General features: G+C 45.3%; 1 protein-coding gene across 1 annotated transcript in view; it reads left to right on the top strand.

Moving 5' to 3' along the window:
- The window catches only part of LOC106643904 (neurotrimin), a 94,817-nt gene that overhangs the window by 49,968 nt on the left and 24,322 nt on the right, over positions 1-20,527 (top strand). The window contains exon 5 of the mRNA XM_089594555.1: positions 18,333-18,546. Coding sequence (XP_089450681.1) covers positions 18,333-18,546 — 214 coding nt within the window. The remainder of the gene's footprint in view (positions 1-18,332; positions 18,547-20,527) is intronic.

The following is a 20,527-nucleotide window of genomic DNA, read 5'->3' as shown; positions in this document are numbered from 1 at the left end:
TCAACAGACGCTGCATTGATTTATCGGTGTAATCCGGTGAAAAGACGTCGGTGCGCATCGGAGCTGTTTAACCAAATTGTTCTTCCAGAGCATTAAGCGCGGCTCTCGCGTTTATTTGCATAATCTTATTGTATGTGCAATTAAAGTTGGCCGGGCCCGGCGTTATATCATTTCCCCCGAGCGCGCGACTTGGCAAACTCACGCAACGTGTGTGTGCCTTACGTGTACACGCGCTCTCCGTTTGCTCACGTATAGTTTGCGGAACACACCGGTGTGCACAGCAGCTATACCTCGAATTTGTCGGTGTATGCCCTCGCATCTTGAGAGCTTAATTACAGCGAGCTCGATTGTAGGGCATTACATGAAAATACACTTGTGGGCAATGCGTACGTCTCTCTATTTTTTTCAAGTTGTACCAGTGTACAAATACAGGGACTATTTCATCGGGGGGGACCAACTCGATTTTTCGTGCCCGACCAAGCGCGAAATTTGGCTGGCATGAATATTTCCAGGGCCCTTTTTGGGTCACGCGTCCTTTTTTCCCCCTTCGCGCAAACGCCCGATTCAATTCCACCACCGATTCCACAGGGAGGTTTTCCGCATCCCCGGGTGAAAAAATTCAGGACTCGAAGCCTATAACGTCCCTCTTCCCAAGCCATGAGTCACGCGTTTTCGCGATCGCGAGTATACCTCTTCTCCGCAACCACACCCGACCCATTAGCTCGATTTCCCTCCTAATCGAACGATCCGCGAGACCCTTCTCTCTCGTATAAACTCCCTCATGCCACGATAGCAAGTTGCCCGCTTCGTACTGGTAAGGAAACTCGCAGGGGTGTATATCTCTCTCGCACTCTCTACTTCCTCTTGTCCGGGTCCTCGCTGGTATATCCGTAAGCGAGAGTGGAGCATCTATGCACCCCGAGCTCTGCGAGATGAAATTCCACGAAGGGGTGAGAGAGGGGCTTTTTTTGTTAACTCGCGCGACGCGACCGCCCTTGTCTCTCGGTTTCGGTTCCACCGCTAAACGCGGCCTTTGGCTGTTGCTGCTTCTGCGCTCCATATGCGCGAGATGCATAATAAGGGACTCTCCTGCTGTCGCTGAAATATTCCATTCGACTTTCGCGTGGTGGTTGGGTTTTTGCTCTCTCTCTCTTTTTATTTATTTTTCTTTTCTTTGCCAAATTTGCATATCTAAATTTGATACGAAAGTGGAAAAAAGTTACGTGATCCGGTGAAGGGATCGTGCGGCTTAATAACGCGCTCAAGGGGTATGTTTTCCAAGGATTCATGCCAAGAATGAACCATGCACTAGTGCCTACAACGTTCTCGTGCGATTACTCCGAGGCTTTTTCAATAGTTGACGACGAGCTCTGCTCGATAGCCCGGCCATCCCCGCCTTAATCTCGTCGCTCTCGTTTTTAGCGGTCACTCCTCGTGTCTCCTCTACTAGACCCGTCCTCCTTTCGTTTCCTATGTTCTGCTCTTTCGTTTGCTGAGGTTTTGGGAGGACTGAAAAAAAAACCCACTTGTTTTCACGTGCATACCCCGTAGTACTCGGCGTCGTAGCGGTAGCGGTTAGTAATATAGGGGAAGAGGTCCTGAGCAGAGTGAATGGAAATTGATCTCGAGGGTTTCTCGATTCAACTGTCCCCCCTTTATTCATGTATTTCAGCACTTTTAAGGTGATTGCGTAGATTAGGTGGATTTAAATTGATGTCAATCAGATTCGTTTTCTTTCAATAAATTATAATCAGACTTGAAGAAAGTTGTCTCACTTGTGAGATTATTGTAGATTTTAATGATTCTTCACTGTTGGATATTTGTCTAATGTGATATAATTTGAATAAATATTCAGATTAAGCGCTGGTTGAGATGGCATGTAGTAAGTCGGCTCAGATACAGAGTACAAAAAGTGATTTTTAAAGATCAAAGTTTTAAACGTTATTGATATATATTTGTTACAGTAAGTGATGAAAACATCTTCTAGGTTACAATTTTTATTCGTTTTGAAGCACGTAACTTGTGATGTTATAACTTGTTATGGGTCGATACGTTACATACAGCAGTTTTGTGTACCACCACTCTTTCCTTAAAAAAAGAAAAAAAACATTTTCGAGAAATTCACGGCTCTTGAATGGGAAATGTGTCAAAAGGGTTCTTTCAAGTTTCTCTACTGGAGTTATAAAATAAAATGTTTCGAGTATTCCCGCGTGACGAATAAAAAGTGCCAATAGCGTGACAATTTGCGAATTGGAAAATTCGCAAATCTCACAGCTCGTACGCGTCCGTGTTAACCGCAATAATTAAATTTTTTTTTTAAACACAAAATATAAGCAAAGCACGCATTTTCGTTCCTCGTGCTTGGCATCAGCAAATATTGAAATAAACTCTTTTCACAAACCTCCTTTTGAATTGAAAGCCTTGTGTAACCTACTTCGTTTTTTTTTCTCTTTTTTCCTTTTTTTCAAAAATTGCATGCAAGTACTTTCGTATTTAGAGTTACAAAAAAAAAATTTTGTAACTAGAATATTAATTTAGAGAACCCTGAAAAATGAGAAAAAGCAGAGCGAAAAATAAAAGTTGGAGTGCGCCTGTGCACTTGTCACGGGTTATTTTATTACATCGAGGTAAAAGGGTGTAAATAAAAAAGGGCCACGGTCTTTGAATCCAAGCGGCAACGCTGCTCACGGTATACCTATAACTGCGCGTGAAAAGAGCTCTCATTGTAAGTGGTCCGCAAAATCGCAGTTTTACACATCCAAGGATTTTTTTGAACGTAATGCAAATAACGCAAAAACGTAGGTGTGTGGTTTTACGCCATTTAAACATACTAAGCTTGATTAGATGAGAGTGTAAGTTTTTCTGTGATTAAACGTTCATTACACCAACTGTTTGTCTGACACCTGAAAGTACTCGCGCGTATTAAAAATTTTAAGCAATAAATTTACTACAAACTCACGATTCGATAGAACACAGCTTACTCCAGGGGCGATACTCTCGTCGCAACGAGCCACACGGGTGACTGCAATATACACATAGCACAGAGTTAGGTGCATGAATAATCCAGTCTAATGAAATCAGTCGGTACAACCGTGCACCCCCGAACTTTTAGAAAAAATTAGGCCCCCGCCGACCACCTCTGCACGTGGTGGTGCTTTTACACGTTTGGCGAAAAAAGGATGACCGTTATATCGATGATCATCGAGAGAGCGAGATTTTTTAATCTCGATATGGCACCCCCCCTTCTACGAAACAAATAAACGAGCCAAGGAAAAAGCGGCCACCGCGACTTTGGCAACTTTTTTTCCTCTTCGCGACCGCGTCAACTTCCTAGACGCCATTTGCATCAACGTGAAATTCAGGTGGCTGCGCTTTGGTGTCGTATACGATGTACGCAGCGGTGGAAAGCCACTCCTATTCAAGCAACGCGAGCCTGCAAGGCCTTTAATTTTTTTTTCTTTTCCCCCCCCCCTTTACTTTCTAGTGGAATCCCGACCCACACGGCACAGTGGATTTTCTTCGATGCTCTCTCGCGCCACCGCATTTACCCGGAACATCCGCACGAGCACACGCGCAGTACACGTACACACGTAAGGCGGAGGATGAAGCGCGCCGAATGGAAATTCGTTCGCAGGACTCGGGCATCTTTTCTTTTTTCGGTCCGCTCAATAGGATGACCTTTTTTCAACTTACTTTACGCACACGAAGCACGCGTGTGTGGGTATGTGGGGGCGAAAAAAAAGGAAGAAAGGCCGAGGCTCTCGGGGGGCTTGTCTGTGGATTCGCCCGAGTCCCTTGCGAATCGAGCTTAAGGGTAAAAACAAGGAGGGGGCAGGGGTGGAAGGAAAAAGACCGACCTACTTGTACTTTTCAGGTGCTGCACGTAGAAAATCGGGGTTAATGCGCCGGCCGAAGGTATTCAAATGTGCGCGCATCCGCGAGAGCGTCTTACCACCGGCTGCGCCGTTCTACTTAATTATACAGCACCGGCTTGTGTGTCTGATACTGCAACGTCGCGGTTTGCGCGGTACAAGGAGCCGGGAAATATATAAGGTACCCCTTAATGAATTCCAGTTCGCTGGCTCTTTTTCCCAGTCGTGCTTTCATTTTGTCAGTGGTTTGTTTATTTATTTTTTTTTTTTTTGCAGTTTCGCGTCAAAGGCGTCGTGACGTTAGTTTGGGGTCGATCCTCTCGAAACGCAATTTCGACCCTCTCTCGTCCCACGACTATTGATTGCGTGAGAAAAAGCTCCCTTCTCTTTGCGATTAAAGAAAAAAAAAAAAAAAAAAAACCCATCGAGCATCCGAAACGCTGTCCATCTTCGTTCGACTCCGGGGAGCTATGGGGACGCATCCGACATCCGTTCGGTCGTTGGTACAGACAGGCGAATAGACAGAGAGGAAGGGCAAGGGTGGGGGCGGATTTTCCGTATTGCAGTAGCAGTTAGCCGGGGGACGATAAAAACGCCGCCGAGTACTGAAATCAGCCGCAGCCACAAAAGATTTACGAGCCGATACACCCGCCCACCTACAAGGGTGTACATGTGTACAACGTATACATAAATGTACACGCAACGGGTACACCGTTTCCGGGAGGAAAAACCGTTTGGCCGGACTGTTTATGTATGAAAAGCTCCAAGGATATAGGATGTACGTCGAACAGAGGAAAAGAGATGGAGACTTGTGGCGTGAAAATCTTACGTTGGCTTTTATTATCGCCGTGCGCAGGTATGCCGGGGAAACGGGGCTTTTAAATCCACGCGTGTATGCGGTGGCTCGCAATATCAGCCGCGTACGTGCTTTGGAAAATTTAATCTGATACCACGGATGGGGACGAGGAGGAAGAGGTTTTAGGAAGGCCACGTGGGGCTCTTCCTCTTTTGAGTATTGACGCGGACGCTTCCCCTCGAGGGGGTCGAGGGTCTGTTTTGAATATTTTCGGGTCACGCGGGTGCGGGGGGGAGGGACAGCTATTCGCTTTTGTTTTCTCGTGATAGGATATTACGACGGAAGTGCGGGGCTTTTTTGGCACGTCGATATTGGGTGCGGACTTGTTTTTTCTTCTTTTCTCTCTCTCTCTCTCTCTCTCTCTTTGGGGATGGGTATCGGTGACCCGGGGTTAGAATGGAAACTGCGGAATTAAAGTGTCCGTCATTTGGGCTATGGTAAAAGTTTAATTTGCGCGTTTTTTTTTTCTTCGAGAGTAGGCTCCGCAAGTTTCGAACTGATAATCTCGTGGCTTGCGGCAAAGTTGGCGAAAGTTATCACTCTCGACCCCAACGAGCATCCATCTCGTGGAATTTTTAACCGAGGGCCGACCGTCACTTCGAAAGATTCGGGCTGACCATACATGTGCCTATACTACTTGACATGCACATCAAAACATTTTTCTCAATTTTTTTATCAAGTAACCCATAAACTTTTTCGTACGGTTGTTAAATATCTTGGTAAAAAAACTAATAAAACTAAGGACCCCTCCACTTTGAGGGCGTAGTGATAACAAAAAAAAAAACGCTAGTCATTTAGGCCACCAATTACGAGATGCCTCGATTGCTTGGTGATTTTCCTCGCACCTACGTGTACACACTGCATTACCCCCTCTATACTCCTTCCATGTGCTTCAACAGGAGAAAGAGAAGCCGTCGTATAAGATTAAATTAGCATCAGAGCGGGTAGGCTCGAGCCGAGCTTTTACGGTGCAATAAAGCCCCTCATCCACGCGATACAGACATATAAAGCTCGAGTGGAGGAATAAAAGAAAAAAGAAAATTAAACAAGGACGCAAGAGACCGCATATGGCCTTCACCAGTTCTCGACGGAATAATTCACTCGTGGCGCAATCTAAAGCTCGGCGCGCACGGCTGAGCGCCTCGTTAAAGCCCGATATATTTCCTTAATGAGCTTCAAAGTCCCCGACCTCTTTGTTGTTGTTTCCCGAGCTAACTCTTCTTCCCCCCGTTTTCTTCGCTTGCTTTTATTTCCAACCGCACCATCAAAGTGGGCATACGGTGGAGCTCGATGATTTTCCACTTCTGTATGTACACACTTTGTCGGCTTACCGCTCGTTACCGCTGCAGCGTTTTACGAGCGTGTCACCAGCACCGACGTATACGGTACAACCCGAGACAGCCCGTTGGGAGGAGATTTTAGAATTTTACGGCCAACGGGACGGACAAGAGGAGACTACTCATCCACCCCACCCAAAAGCACGCCAGTTTGAGAAAACAAAAAAAATAGACAGGGACTTTTACGCAGCCACAACTGTCGCGTCGGCACTTTCTAATTGGGGACGTTTACGACCCGAGGCTCGATTGTCGGGAAAATTGAAAAATTTCCGAATGTTAAGGCTCCTTTTATGGACGCTCCCGAGGGAGGTATCATTATGACTCGGTTTTATCGGGGGGATCCTCCGAGTTTTTTACAACCCCCCGCCTCAAACGTCCGAGCGCTGATTCGAGATGTGAGCCTCCCGTGACAGGGAGTTTATGAAAGTTCTGCGGAAATACACCCTTGGTACTAAGCGATTAACGACCGTGACGGCTATTTTTCATCCCCCTCCGATCCTGTGCGCCATCGGTGCCGTTGTAAAAAAGCACCCCGACAACGGATACATCGGGCCGCGGGTTTTATTGCCACCGATGAATCATCGCCTCGCGTCGGAGGCGCTTGCTAATTGTTCCGTGGCATTGCGGATGTGCGGGAAAAAGCGCAGCCGCGGCGATTCTCCGAGCTGTTGAAAATAAAAGTCGAGCGCGGCATCTCGATAGCCCTTGTCACACTGGAAATTCAAAGGATGCGGGGCGATATAAACCCCCCGCGCTCATTTACAAGTCCCGTAAAAGAAAGGAAAAAAAGCTCGAGTCCTTGGCGAACGCGCTATATGGCTCCGTTGACACACAAAAGGGGACGCGCATGTATATACACTCACGCTCCGGAGCGGCTAATCGATTCAGCTCGCGGGAAATATTCTAGTGAGAGAGATGGGGGGGGGGGAGGCGAAAAAAAGTTCTTATCAGTGTCGTCTCGACTTATCCCCCCGGTGCATCTCCCTTTTCCGCGAGGTACAAAAGTTTCCTCTTCTCTCTCTCTCTCTCCGGCGTGTACACTGCGAAGAAAACATCGCTGCCGTTTAAAATCCCTCTCGTCTTATTTACATTTAAACTCCCCTCCTGACTCATCTCTCTGCAAAAACACTCTCTGTTCTGCAAATTTTTTTTTTTTTCCCTCGCGTATAAGGGATGCAGAAGATCCTCCTTTCCGTGACGTGTCTCTCAAAGGCCGGGATAGGAGGAAAAAATTGGCGCGCAAACAGGACATATTTGACTAGCAATCGGAGAGTCAAGAGTTGTGCAAAGTGAGCCCACGTGCACACAAAACACGCGACGCCCGAGCTGTTGGCATAAGTTTTTATTCTTTTGCGCTCGCGTGGATGTGTGTCAGGGATGAGTAGGAAAAGGAGATGAAATTTTGACGGTAAGTTATCGCGTCATCGCGAAAATAGAGTCAAGTGCCGGGGGTAAAGAGGAAGCGCGAGCTGCTAAAAGCTGGTCCGTGCACTTGACACGTACTACTTTACGTGGATTTTATAAACGACGCGCCGTAGTCGTTATTTAAAGCGAAACTCTCGTGCCGAATGAAAGTGGAAAAAGAGTAGCGATCGTAAACGCTCGGATTTCGCGATTGCTTTGTTTTCAAACGATCGGTCATAATTATAAAACAAAAAAGATGCGAGGACGTTAAACCAAGGAGGCAATAGCTGGTGTAAAAAAGTCAAAGGAAAAAAAAGGTATAATTCACGCCATTCACCTCCGATCTCGATCGACGCAGAGGAGCCGTAAATCACGGTCCGGATAGAGTTATCGGCTCGTTTGAAATTCATCCTCCGTTCTGATGGCAAAAGGAAAGCATGACCGTTTTTTTTTTTTTTTTTTATCTCAGGACCAAAGTAGCGATAACAAAAAAAAAAAAAAAAAAAAAAACGAGCACAAAAGGCATCAAGCTCAAACAATTTTTCCTCCTCCAACTCGAGACTTTCCCTCCTCTCTGTTTGCAAAGCCTGTACCCTCGCATGAATCATCCCCCGCGCGCGCGTGCCCATGGAGGCTCCGTCCGGCCACGAAATATCCATGCGGTGGTGAGCCGAAACTCTTCGAAAACCACTAACGATCGCTCCTGCCCATACCAGTCGAGTACTACTACCACCACTACACTGCGACTACCTGCAGCCCCTTCGAAGTAATTGGGTGGGAGAGTGCGCTACGTGAGAGCGTCGAATGGGAATTGGCCGAGCGGCAGTGTCCTCCTTCCCCCGATCCTCCAACTCCACTCGTCCCTTTGCATTGCCCACGAAAACGCAAATGGCTCGAACCCCAGTTCCGTACACGCGTGTACTACTACTATTCACGTGTTACATCCTATATATGGCCCTCTTTCTCGCTCTGCGGTAGACCCCACTAGACTTTATCCTCCGCACGTCTCGATCGTTTTTCCCTCTTCCTATATCCCTTCGTACGTATTATACCTATTACGTATTTCGTTTTGTTTCGTGATGCTGGTTGCAGGGGCCATTAATGCTCGGCCATTAGAAATCGAATGCCGCGGGGGATGAAAAATTACGCGCGAATTGTCAAAAGGAGGGGTCGAGTTATCGGAGAACACGCGTTAATATTCGATGCAAGAATTTCCCTTCGGGCTTGGCTTTCTATGGCCGAGCGAGTTGTAAATAATTTGCGATTGGACCGAAATGGTGAGCGTGTGTGATTAAGGACTTGTTCTTTTTTTAATCATCACGATTAAGAGAAATGAAGAAAAAAAATTGATAAATAAAAGTTACAGTCTGCTGAGAGATAGTCTTTTATTTTTCAATTTTCAGCTCGGGTGTAACAAATGGCGCTCGCTTTATCACTGTAATTCATGGTGTAGTAATAAAACCGAAAATCCTTAAAAGTTAAGCCAAGGACAAAAAAATATAAAAGCACCATCCACGGTTGATAAGGACAGTCAACGTATAAAAGATCGTCGCAGTGATATTACATTTCCAAGGATGCGGTGATATATTTTTCAACTGGTGCTCGAAAAAGGGAGAAACCCCCCCTCCCTTGAATAGAAAAAACAAAAAGGACTCGGAGAGTATTCGTTTCATAAATGTACGTCTCGAGTCTGACTACAGCCTGACTCGTACTACTTGACTTTGGACAAATATTTAATTCCCCTCGAGTTTCGCGATGCGTCGCTCGCAAAATGCAAATACAATAGAGAGACATATGGTAATACACGATGCACGTCAAAGACATTTCAATACTAGCTGTAGTATTGCGACTCGAATTTCATAGCTCGCAAAAGTTAAACGAATCGATCAAAAGCGACCTCTCCGATCCTCATTTCGTATACGCGCAGTTGATAGACCACCAGCTGGAAATCAATAAACTTTTCCTGCAGCGCCAAGGCAATCTCTGGAGCAAAAAGATCGTTTCTGTAATCACTTTATAACTCGGCTAAAGTTTATTAACCAAACTCAAGCTCGAGTCAGGTATATACACGTACCGCGAGAGATGAGGGCTTTTTCATTGAAATTCCAGCTCCCTCCGCAGCTTAATTCAATACACTCGGCAGATACACGCAAACCCTTTCACACTCGAGGTAAGCTCAGACGGGGCCAGTGTTTTCTCTCGCTACCGCCACTGCGAGAAGATAAATATTATAGTTCACGGCTCCGCGCTCATACTATGCATGTACATATGTATATATATATATACACTTCTCCGCGATTCGAAAGCTCTCCTCCCTTCCTTCCTCTGTTACGGAGTAGTTGGCACGAAATTGCATATTATCTGCATAGAAAGGGGGACACAGTACGGCCACTGCAGCTGACTTTTTCATTGAATCAAGAGAAGAAGCTCGCGTAATTGCATTTTCAGCGGAAGCCTCGGGGACTCGTCACGTATATTTTGGGTCTTTGCGCAGGAATGGATATTGCCTCCGTGTCTTTAACCGAATTTGATTTGTTTGCAATGAAATAGACGATCTCCAGTTACAATTCAACAAAATCGAGTAGTCTTTGATGAAAATTGTTTTACAAAAGCTTGGAATTTATCGTTGAACCACGGCTACGCAACTACCATTCCCATTGATGACGATGTCGCTCGTATCTTCACGTATACACAGCTGATAAGTAATCTCATTGGAAAAGTTGGGGCTGCGAGAGCTTGCCGTCGTAAAATTAGTGCCTTGCCCGCAGAGAAACCCGCTGTTTATGAATTACGGGGGACATTTTCACGCGAGGCGTCCGGAAACTTTGTTTGGGAAATGCCATTAAAAATTGTCGCGCGCCGACGAGCCGGGGGGGACGCGATAAGTGGCGTGTATAAATCCGAAACTTTGCAGCCCACCCTTCAAGGCTACACTCGCTATCCGTGTCTACTTGAGCTGCTGGAGGGAGGGGGGCTTCGGGAACTTCGATCGAGCGTGCGCTTAAGGTCACTTGTCTCCGCTCTTGCCACCCCACACGTTCGCGCTTGTAGTGGTTTTAAAATATTATTGCAGCCTTTGCGGTCGAGTGTGGCCATTTAAAGTTTGGAAGACGAATCGACTCAATTACCAGATTTTTCATCCAAGTCTGGTCTCTCTTTTAACTCTTCACAGTTTTGAGACAAGTCTTGGTGTACATTTTTTTCATGTGTTCGCAAAGTACTCGAAATTCACTTCAACAACGCGAGCGTGTCGTAAAAAAGCTACCCTCGAATTATTCGTTCCATTTGGTGAAACCTTTTCGATTAGTTTAGATTACTAGTCCACCCGTGGCAGTCGGGAGGGATGCTTTTTTTGCCAAACCGATGGAATAAAATAAAAACCTCTGCCGATCAATTGAAGGGTTAATAAAAATTCACACGCTCGGAACTCCGCTGTAACTACAGTTGGCCGACGCAGCCGCGATAATTTAGCGTCCATTCAAGGGCTCGAATAGCCCGTGAACTGCGAAAAACAAAACCATCGTCCGCAGCGGGGTATTATTGAGCTATCGAGTATAAATCGGCCAACGCGACAGCATCATTTTTAAATAAAAGAAAAAAAAGGGGGGTGTCCATACACACAGGGCTCTCTGGCTTGCTTTGCGAATGCAATCAAAACCGGCTCGTCGGGAATTTACATTTTCATTGCCCGGTGGCATATTGTTTTCCAGTGGCCCCGGGATCAGTCGGCTCGCGAATTAAAAGTCATACGCCAGTTCGGCGAAAACAATCGATGAGAAATTCCTCTCGACAAGCTCGTCGAGGGATTTCATATTAGTGAAATATCACGGCGCGCGTTCTCGTTTGTACTTGAAAAAGTGTCACCGACGCTGCGGTGATTGGTATTTTTTGCGCGTTTATTATACGCAGCGACAAAGCCCGTCATCGGCCCAATATCACTGCCGATGGTCGGGGAACTTTTTTTGATCGCGGCACTGGTGACTTATTAAAAATTGTTGTGCCAAAAACAGAGTTTCCAACAGTACTTTGTTTTACGGTAAAATTTAAACATTCCTAAACTGTTTCACATACGTTATAAAAAAATTATTCAAATGATTATACTAGAAAAAGTTGAACAACGGCCTCTTGCAGTACTGACGAAATAACTTTTTAAAATCGTGGTGGCATGTGGGGAGTTTTAAGAGAATTCCGGAGCTTTATTATGCTTGGGAGCAAAAAAGAGGTGGCAACGGAAAGAGAGAGAGAGAGAGAGTGGAAAAAACGACATCTCGGATGCCATGCATATCACGCGTCATCGTTTCCACCGCGACTTATAAAAAGGCAGCTGATTCCAGCTAGTGCACCGCAAGAATCGCCATAACTATTTTATACCTGGACCCCCGTCCTTCTCCCCGCCGCTGCATCCTTTGTTTGATTTAAAAAAAAAATTTGTTTATACTTTTTTTACTCCTATTTCTTTGGTCACGTATTTTTCACCCTTTGTTCCAGTTCATGGAAATTTATACCACACCATATCTTTTTTTCCATGAATTTAGCCTTCTTCCTCGGACATCCCTCACTTTTTCCGCAAATATAAAAATTAGGACTCCGCGTTCTCGAAATCAACAGCCTCAGAGTCTCATGTAGCATTCCTTCATTTAATTTCGAGTGTAAACCCCTTGATTCAACAAACAGGTGCCCTCGCAGCTCTGATTGCACGAAAGTTTCTTCACGAATGGGGGAATTGGATTCATCCGAGTTTTCCGAGCTTTCCACAACTACAACACAAGCGTGACGCGTTGAAAATTTTTTATTAAAACCTTTCCTACGGGCACAGAAATAGACACCGACTGTCAGTGCTGGAGGACACAATTACAAGACTCGATAATTGACTGTATTATTTTTTTGATCCTTTTACTCTCCTCTCTGTCGACAATAATCCTATACTGGCATATTGGCTAATTTATTCCAGCCAAACGCACTCATTGTTCTGGATCTGTAAGACCCTACGGTAGTAAAACCAAATCAACCAATAACCCAAACCTGAAATCTCATTCTATAAACTATTATAGCTCACTCGAAACAGTTTGAAAAAATATGTATGCATAGGAGATCCCGACGAAAAGTGACACCGTTAAAATTTCTCAATGTTATTTAAATTGGAAAAATCAAATGGTGCTACTTTTCGATACGTACCGTCGATATATGACCCACCCTCTAATTATGCCCCAACTCATTCATTTTTTTAATTTACCATGAGAGAGCTTTCAATTGTATGAAACTAGTCATGAGCGTGACGAAAATTAAGGCCAACAGATGAGGTAAAACACATAGAACTGATAAAAACCTCATCCCACATCGATCGGGTCACGGCACCCACTCTGTGCGCGTATCATCCCTTTATCGTCATCACACCCCATCTCCATACTCATGCTACCTATACTCCACCGACTACCTGCCGACCCATACACCTACACACGCGACGCACGTACTCGTACCCTCCCAACGTCCGTGTTATAACCCCCTCCCCCGCGCTCGCGCGTACATGACGTACAACGCGTGCATCCGACGCGTTTTCACCTGGCCCCGCGTACAGTGGGAAGTGTATCGAGGACGGGTGAGCTAGAGGCAGTTTGCGAACTAGCGCTCACTCGTCGGGGGAATTGAGTTGTAAATTCTTGAATGAACCGAGAAAGCGGGGATAGGGTGTGACGCGAGATGGAGAACTCGCGTTGTATGTGTAGCTCGCATTGCCGGGGATGAGTAATTTGCCACAAATAATGGCGTAACGCGATACCCATCTGCATACACCATTCCCATTCCGCGACTTTCTCTTTCGCTTCTGTCTCAGCCACGAACGAATACTGCCTTGTTATTATAATATACACACTTCTCTGATGCTGAGCCGCACACGTGTACTTCTAAAGACGAGCACGAACGACGCGATGGATCGCGTCAAAGCTCGTTGAGCAAAAGCAATACCCACTCGTGCGGGCCACAAGCGGAATTCACCTCGGCAGATAGGCTTCATTTGCGAGATGAAGGAAGGTTGTCATCTCGTACGTGCAGTTGATTAAACGGAGGAATCCATACTTCAACAAGGACGCAAAAGTACGTCACCACGGGGGTTCTGTGAAGTCTCGCGGATGACAGCTCCTGGCTCCAAGTGACATTTGTATAGTGGAACGAAATTTGACGCTTAGGATACGCTTGTCCAATTTTTCGAGTGAGAGGCTCTGTTAGTTACGCGTTGTGTTGCAGCCTAAGATCTTTGCTTCTCGGTAGATGTCGGACTGGATATTGATCCCTACTACTGTTACTTCATTATTCGTTAAATTATTGGTTGTTGATTGCTGACTATCACAACATCGATCCTTACTACTGTTGGTTGGTAATGGTTGAAATTATTGATACTTGATAGATAATTGACCAAATAACGATTCCTACTTCTAGATCTTATGCGAAAAATCTCTGTATGTGTCTTACCAAATTTATACCCATTAATTTGTCAAATTTATCGATCTCTATCGATAACTGTCTAAAAAAATACCAATAAGTACTACTTGAAAATTTTATACCTACAATAAGATTTGATAGGTGGCTGATCAAATATTCATACCTACTACTGTTGATAAATTATACATTAAATTTGTAATTTTCCATAGATGCCTGAACAAATATTGATCCCTACTACTGTTAGCTTTTGTGTAGAACTACTTGTTTAGTGTGATAATTGTCGTTCAAATATAACAACTGTAGCTACTACTCTTGATTAATGATGTCAGTAATTGTTTATTTCTGATTGATACCTGACCAAATATTGACCTCTACTACTGTTATTTAATAAGCCCATTAATGAGTCTCAATGCACGGCTGACAAAACGATCGAGTAAAAAAAACTCAACCACCGTCTAGTTAAAAGCACATTAACGTACTCAACAAAATGTTTGGCGTACAGTACCACAAAATTACTTGTCTCTCAGCACCAGCGTGACATACGTACTACGTATATAAAAAGTACAACGTCCAAGCGCAAGGATCCCCTAACCGTTCGCAACTACCGCCTGACTGCTGCAGTGGAACAGATAGCGAGGGGGGAGAGAAGAAAATTCTCGCTCCACCGGAACAATTTCGCCCAGAAATTTATTTTATGCGTCAAAACATATTTCCATGCGTTTTATCCCCTTTTCTGCCTCACCCTCTTCCCTATGGCTATTTTCACTCGAACTAGCACCCAGTGCTGAATGCGTTTAGTCTCGTAGAAATTCGTGGGAAAATTTTTCGGAAATTCATTTCCACGCTCTCTTTTGCATAATCCTGTTTTATGTCATTACGGTTTTTTATCGTTTTTCTTTTTTTTTTTTTTTTCAGGAATCCATTTTTCCCTCTCTCCTTTTATTTAAAGTCCACAAAGGATATCGCGCTTTTATCTTTTGTAACACGATGGCTTATTGATGAATCAAAGAAAAGTGCTCGAAAGACGTCCATCGCTGGCGTCAATACGTAATCAACTGAAAAATTCGCTGACTCGCAACTAATCTGGTGTCCAGTCAAAGAATAAAGTTTTATTCAATTCGAAATAGAATTCCGATAAGGCGTGTTTGACTACAAATCTCTTTTTTGTCATCAAACGAACCCGCAGCTATTTAATTAACGAAACGAAACGCCAAGCATCCCTTGAAAATTAACTACTCCCATGGAACCTGTATATCCTTTGTATCATAATTTCCAACAAATTGAAGGGCACACAAAACGCAATCGTACGCACTATCGACGAAAAAAAAAAAAAAAGGCGCAAAATCCGCATCAGCAGCGGTGAAGGGGAAAGATTAACAATCACGGGAGGCGGAGAGATAACCATGAAGAACGTAATGGCTCTCGGCCACTCTGGCCCCACATCGTGATCAATTGCCGTCTCGCTCTCTCTCCCCGGGGCGATTCTTCACCGCTGGCGAGACAATTAAAATTTGTTTTCCTCTTTTCTTCCAGCTCCCGACTTTTCCTTCTTCCACCGGCCCTATAAACTCGGGCACGAGGCGCAGAACAGAGCGAGAGCTAACGAATGATTGATGCGCGCCGCGAAAGAAAGCTCATCTATTCGCGAGAGCCCCGACAATCAACTCCCCCGGCGAGAGAGAAACATCAGACCCCACCCCCCTCTTCTCCTCGTGCAGAGCAAAATGAGGTATTGCGTTTCTGCCGCTGTTGCAGCAGGAGCTGAAAAGATAGGGGGAGAGAAAAATTGATGCACAAGCAGATTTCACCGGGACACGAGATACCTCAAGGATTAACGGCGATGGCTCGGATGGCCGTTGCTCCCCGTTACCCCGAGATCGTCCTATTCGCGATTAATTGGAGCGTCGGGTGGGTCAGAAGCGTTTTGAATGATAAAAATATACCCTCCCATCACCGCAACGGGAGGAAAAAAGGTTTCATTAAACTCGAACGAGATTATTTCGATTTACGACTCACGGCGGATCCGTTTCGTTCTCGAGCTCGCCGTACACACGTATACACGCACAGAGAGACGCGGTGACTTAGAAAAGGAGGCCAGGGGGACGATCGGCGTGATCGATCCTTCGTAATCTCGGATGTGACTCGGATCACTCGCTCCCGATGAATGCCGACGTTATTTAGACTCTTTGTCTCTTTGTTTCCGCGAACCTTTTTTCTTTTTTTTTCTTTGGGAGAGAACGGGACGAATGAAAACAAGGGCGGGAGAGGGAAACAAAGATAATTAAAACCTCCAGGGTTCGAGTGCTATAACGAACGGATGTTTGCGCCAATGTACATTTATGGTGGAGATAAATCACGATAAAAATACTAAATCACTTGGCTGTATGAAAAAAAAAAAAAAAAGAAAAATTATTTCACTCCACGCACGACAAACGGTTGAAATCGTTTCGGAGATAAAAAGTAACGACTGTGAAACGATTATGTGCGTGTGGCCGCGTCCTATCGACTTCCGTATAAAATTTACAAACGAGCGTGCTGTTATGAAAATAAAAAGGGGACGAGCTCCACCCCGAGTCCGGTATACCTGTACGTATCGCTGTAAATTTGTCAAATCGAGCGACATACGAGTGTTTGTATTTATACGCGGTGTATACCCAGGGACGTTTATCACGGACACGTGTGTACATTATACGCGAGCTTTTTATCAATGGGAGGCGGGGACGCAAGTCTCGAAGAGCCAAGAGACCGTGACTCGGCCGTTTCTTCGCTCGTATCTGATTCGGCCACAAATACCGCCCCAGATTCCCGAGATTTTGTCTCCCGGTACGAGAAACGCGGTGTCGCACGTGCGCGTTTGAGGTAAAAAACGTGCGCTGACGTCGGACAAAGGAGGGGGGGAGGGATACGCTGGCTTTTAATTTTTTGTCGGAAGGAAAGTGGGAAAAAAAGACACGAGAGTCCGGTCTACTCCGAACTTTGCCGCGGAGCAAAGTAAGATGAAAGAGCGCGTGAGCTCGGATTTATTGTTTCGTGTAGGTACAACGCGAGAGCTAATACGAAGTTCCATAAAACACGGACAAGCGAGTTTGCAGTTGATAAAAGCGATACGGACGCAATTAAAGTTCATCGGGGATTTTTTTTTCGAAAAATGTTTTTCTGGTCTATCGACAAAAGTCACGTACCCACTGGGAAGAACAATAACTTCTCGAAAGTGACTTTTCATCACTTTGTCCGCAACCTCTTGATTTTATGGAAAATTATATCAAAGTTTTGGTTGTGAAGCAGTTCAACCACGAAGAGCAATTCATGTATATCCTGACGCAACTGCGCTCGAGTGGGAAAAGGCCGTAGTGTAAGAGAAGGAGGAGGATGAGAAGGAGCGGCGTGCATGTGTAAGCCAAGTGCGCTTGTTGCTACGCGTGGTCCTAATTGCAATCAAAATTGGGGTCCTGTCTCGCCTACCAAACCGTCCCTCCCCTCCCCCCCTAACGCTCTGTGTGTACGTGGGGTGACGTTTTAGTGCTAAGTGTTCTTCAATGTTGGCGTGGCTGCTACACTGCGCACACATTGCTACTTGCTCCGAGCAACAAAGATGGCTTTGAAGCTGTTATCGATGGGAAATTCTTGGAACGATCGCTGAACGATGTCGTCTTTGACCCCCAAAGCCGATGACGCGCATCAGGTACGTCGCATCGTGTGTACCCGCCCACGTTTATTATTAAACATTTCGGCACTGGAGCGCCGATTGTGCGTTAGATACAGGAAAATCATTTCTCGAGTAGCGGATGAGCACGAAATCGTTCGGATTTCATTTATAAATCCGATATTTTATCGAAATGAAAAACCGATCGAAGAAGCAATCGTCTCCCGACAAGCCGTGAAATTCGACTGGTTTCTCTACAGAGTAGATATAACAAAAAAATAAGAAAAAACATACATGCGCAAAAAAGTAACGAAAAAAAGAAAAAGAAAAAAGAAGGAGAATGAGGAAAAGCCATTTGACGCGTTTATTAGGCCATCTCTCGAAGAAAAAGAGAGAGAGAGCTGCAGCAGGTCCTCGTCGTGCGATTGTAGTCAGTCGTACAATAAAGAGTAGGTACGTGTGCATGTGCACGCGGGAGAAGAGGCAATGGAGAAAAAAAGCTCTCCTGCTTCCTCTTCGTTCCCTCAGAAAGCTCCTTCGAATAAAGAAATATTTGTTCGGTCTGATAGGGTTTGCTTAAGCCCCCTCTAACAACTGCGCGCACTCCCGTTTTCTTTCTTTTTTTACTTCCTCTTTTTTCAACTTTGTATGTATGTATACGCTCGTTTTTACTTCCTCCTTTTGGTTTACAAGATAGTAAACATGATGAAATGAAAACGAAAAGTTTTTTTTTTTTTTCAAAGGTAGCATGTAAAAGTAAAAAAAACTTGACGTGCGTGTTGCAGGTGACCTGGATAAGAAGGAAAAAGGACCACCAGCTGTTAACCGTGGGCCTGACGACGTACGCGAGCGACGAGAGATTTCAGACCCGGCACTTTCAGCACAGCGAGGACTGGACCCTGCAAATCAAATATGTCCAGAATAGGGACGCGGGCGTCTACGAGTGCCAAGTCTCGACCCACCCGCCCACCAGTATATTCCTGATCCTCGAAGTCGTCGGTAAGTCCACGTGATTAATCATACCCCCCCTACCCCCTAGACCAACCCACAGTGCACATCCCGTATCCCGGGCGCTCGTCTGTGGCTACTCTCCCTCTCTGCCCCTCGACATGTGTCGCTCGTCCCTCTTCCCCTTGGATCCGAGCCCGATGACAATAAAAATGCTTCCGAGGATACACATATCCACCACGTCATATCTTGTTGATACGAAATACGATGATAAATCAACCCTCGCCGAATTCAATGATATACGAGCCATTTTTTTGTTCATCCATCCGTTCGATAGCGTATGATTGAAATTTGGCTGATTTTAATTGCAATTTTATCAGTACCAATATTTATTGTATTTCGTACATCAATCGCCGGCGTTTCCTTTGAAGTGCGACCCGATACCCGCACCAGTTCCCATCAAATATTTGCGTAATTAAAATGCAATGGCGCGAAGGGTAATTAAAAAGCTCGATGATTGAAAAAAAATCGTTTGCATCGGAGGAGCCAAAGCGTGCAGCCCTGCGAGCTGTCGCCGTGCCAATTCCTGGGCTATAAACATCTCGCTTTCCCCGAGTCCCGACTCTCTCGAATACTGCAGCTGAGCGAATTTTGATGTTAGAATTGAAAAGGCTTCAGGCACGCGCGCAAAAGAGGGAGAAGGGCGAGATGGAGAAAAAAAAAAATTGTCCTCGCCTCCTTTCGTCCCTACATCTCTTTTTTTTTTTTTTTTTTTTTTTTCTCCCGTCGCATTATTTCCCATTCGTTTTTCACGCGACACGGAAATGTCATTACGCGCGAGAACAAAATACACCCGCGACAATAATAATAACTCGATCAGCCGGCTGACACTTTTGCGCGGATATCCCCTTCCTCGCCCGTGTATTTTTCAGCGCCGCGTAGCTGCGTATACATACATCACTCTTATCGCCTCTTGTCACTTGTCAGCGGCACACATCGCCTCTACCTCTTGTGTCTTAATACAAGTATAAGTCTACGTTTTAATAACCATAAATTACGCGTCACTCCTCTTTGACAAATTGCGCTTGTATCTATACGTCGCAGAGGTACCGAGGTGTTTCGCGGAGATACACTTTTATTTTTTTTAGCGAAAAATACACAGCCAGATCAAACACATTGCGCAAGAATTTCGGGGTAAAAGAATATCATTAGTCAGCCACGTGCGTCGTGACAGTGTTATTGCGGGGAAAAAACTATTGAAAAGACCACTTGACGGACTTGGAAGGGGGTGGGGGGAGACGTGCTTTGGGTGTAAGCGTTGTTGCGGGGTATAATGGCAATTAATAAAACTCGGGTCAAAAAAACGTTGGCAGGACATTTTTTTTCCTCACATAATACACGGAGGAATAAAAAGCCTCCCGAGGGCGCACGTGCGTTTGAGACCCACACACGGGCAATCGAGTGTGCTTTTACCATAAATACCATTTCCGCTGACGGCCCCGGTTATACGTGCGTATACCCATACATACTTACGGTAGCCGACGAGCCGACATTAAGCGTGATTAATTGACGATAAGTGTCTTAGCTTTAATGCAGCTCTCCTCTCATCGTGCACGTGTACGCTTATACACGTACGTGTACGAGTGTATGGCCCTGCTCTTCACGCGCATAATAAATCTTGGGGGAGAGAGAAGAGAAAGAGGCTCTGCTCGGCCTTTCTCGAAGGAGATTCTTGTCCTGCTCGAAGAAAGGCGTAGTATAGATGACGCCCCTTTGTTTAATTCCCAAGCTTCTGTATCTCTCTCGGCTTGTCTTAGTGTGATTTACTTGCCAAGCGGAGGAAGACGCATTGTCGTCGCTGCAATTCTTCATTCTTTTCGCCGCTTCCGATTCCATAGGCGTTTTCCTCTTTTTTCCCCATTTTTTATGTTTCTCGCTTTCTGTTTGTTTGTTGGTTTGTTTGTTTATTCAGAGGATTTGTGACTCTCTGCGGCGTTTTACGGGTGACGAAGGCGCCAGGGCTTTCATTCCA

The sequence above is a fragment of the Copidosoma floridanum genome, unplaced genomic scaffold, assembly GCF_036245765.1.
Source record: "Copidosoma floridanum isolate Cflo_tuat_1 unplaced genomic scaffold, Cflo_Japanese_pri ptg000021l, whole genome shotgun sequence".
Taxonomy (NCBI): domain Eukaryota; kingdom Metazoa; phylum Arthropoda; class Insecta; order Hymenoptera; family Encyrtidae; genus Copidosoma; species Copidosoma floridanum.
This window is presented reverse-complemented; position numbering and strand designations above follow the sequence as displayed.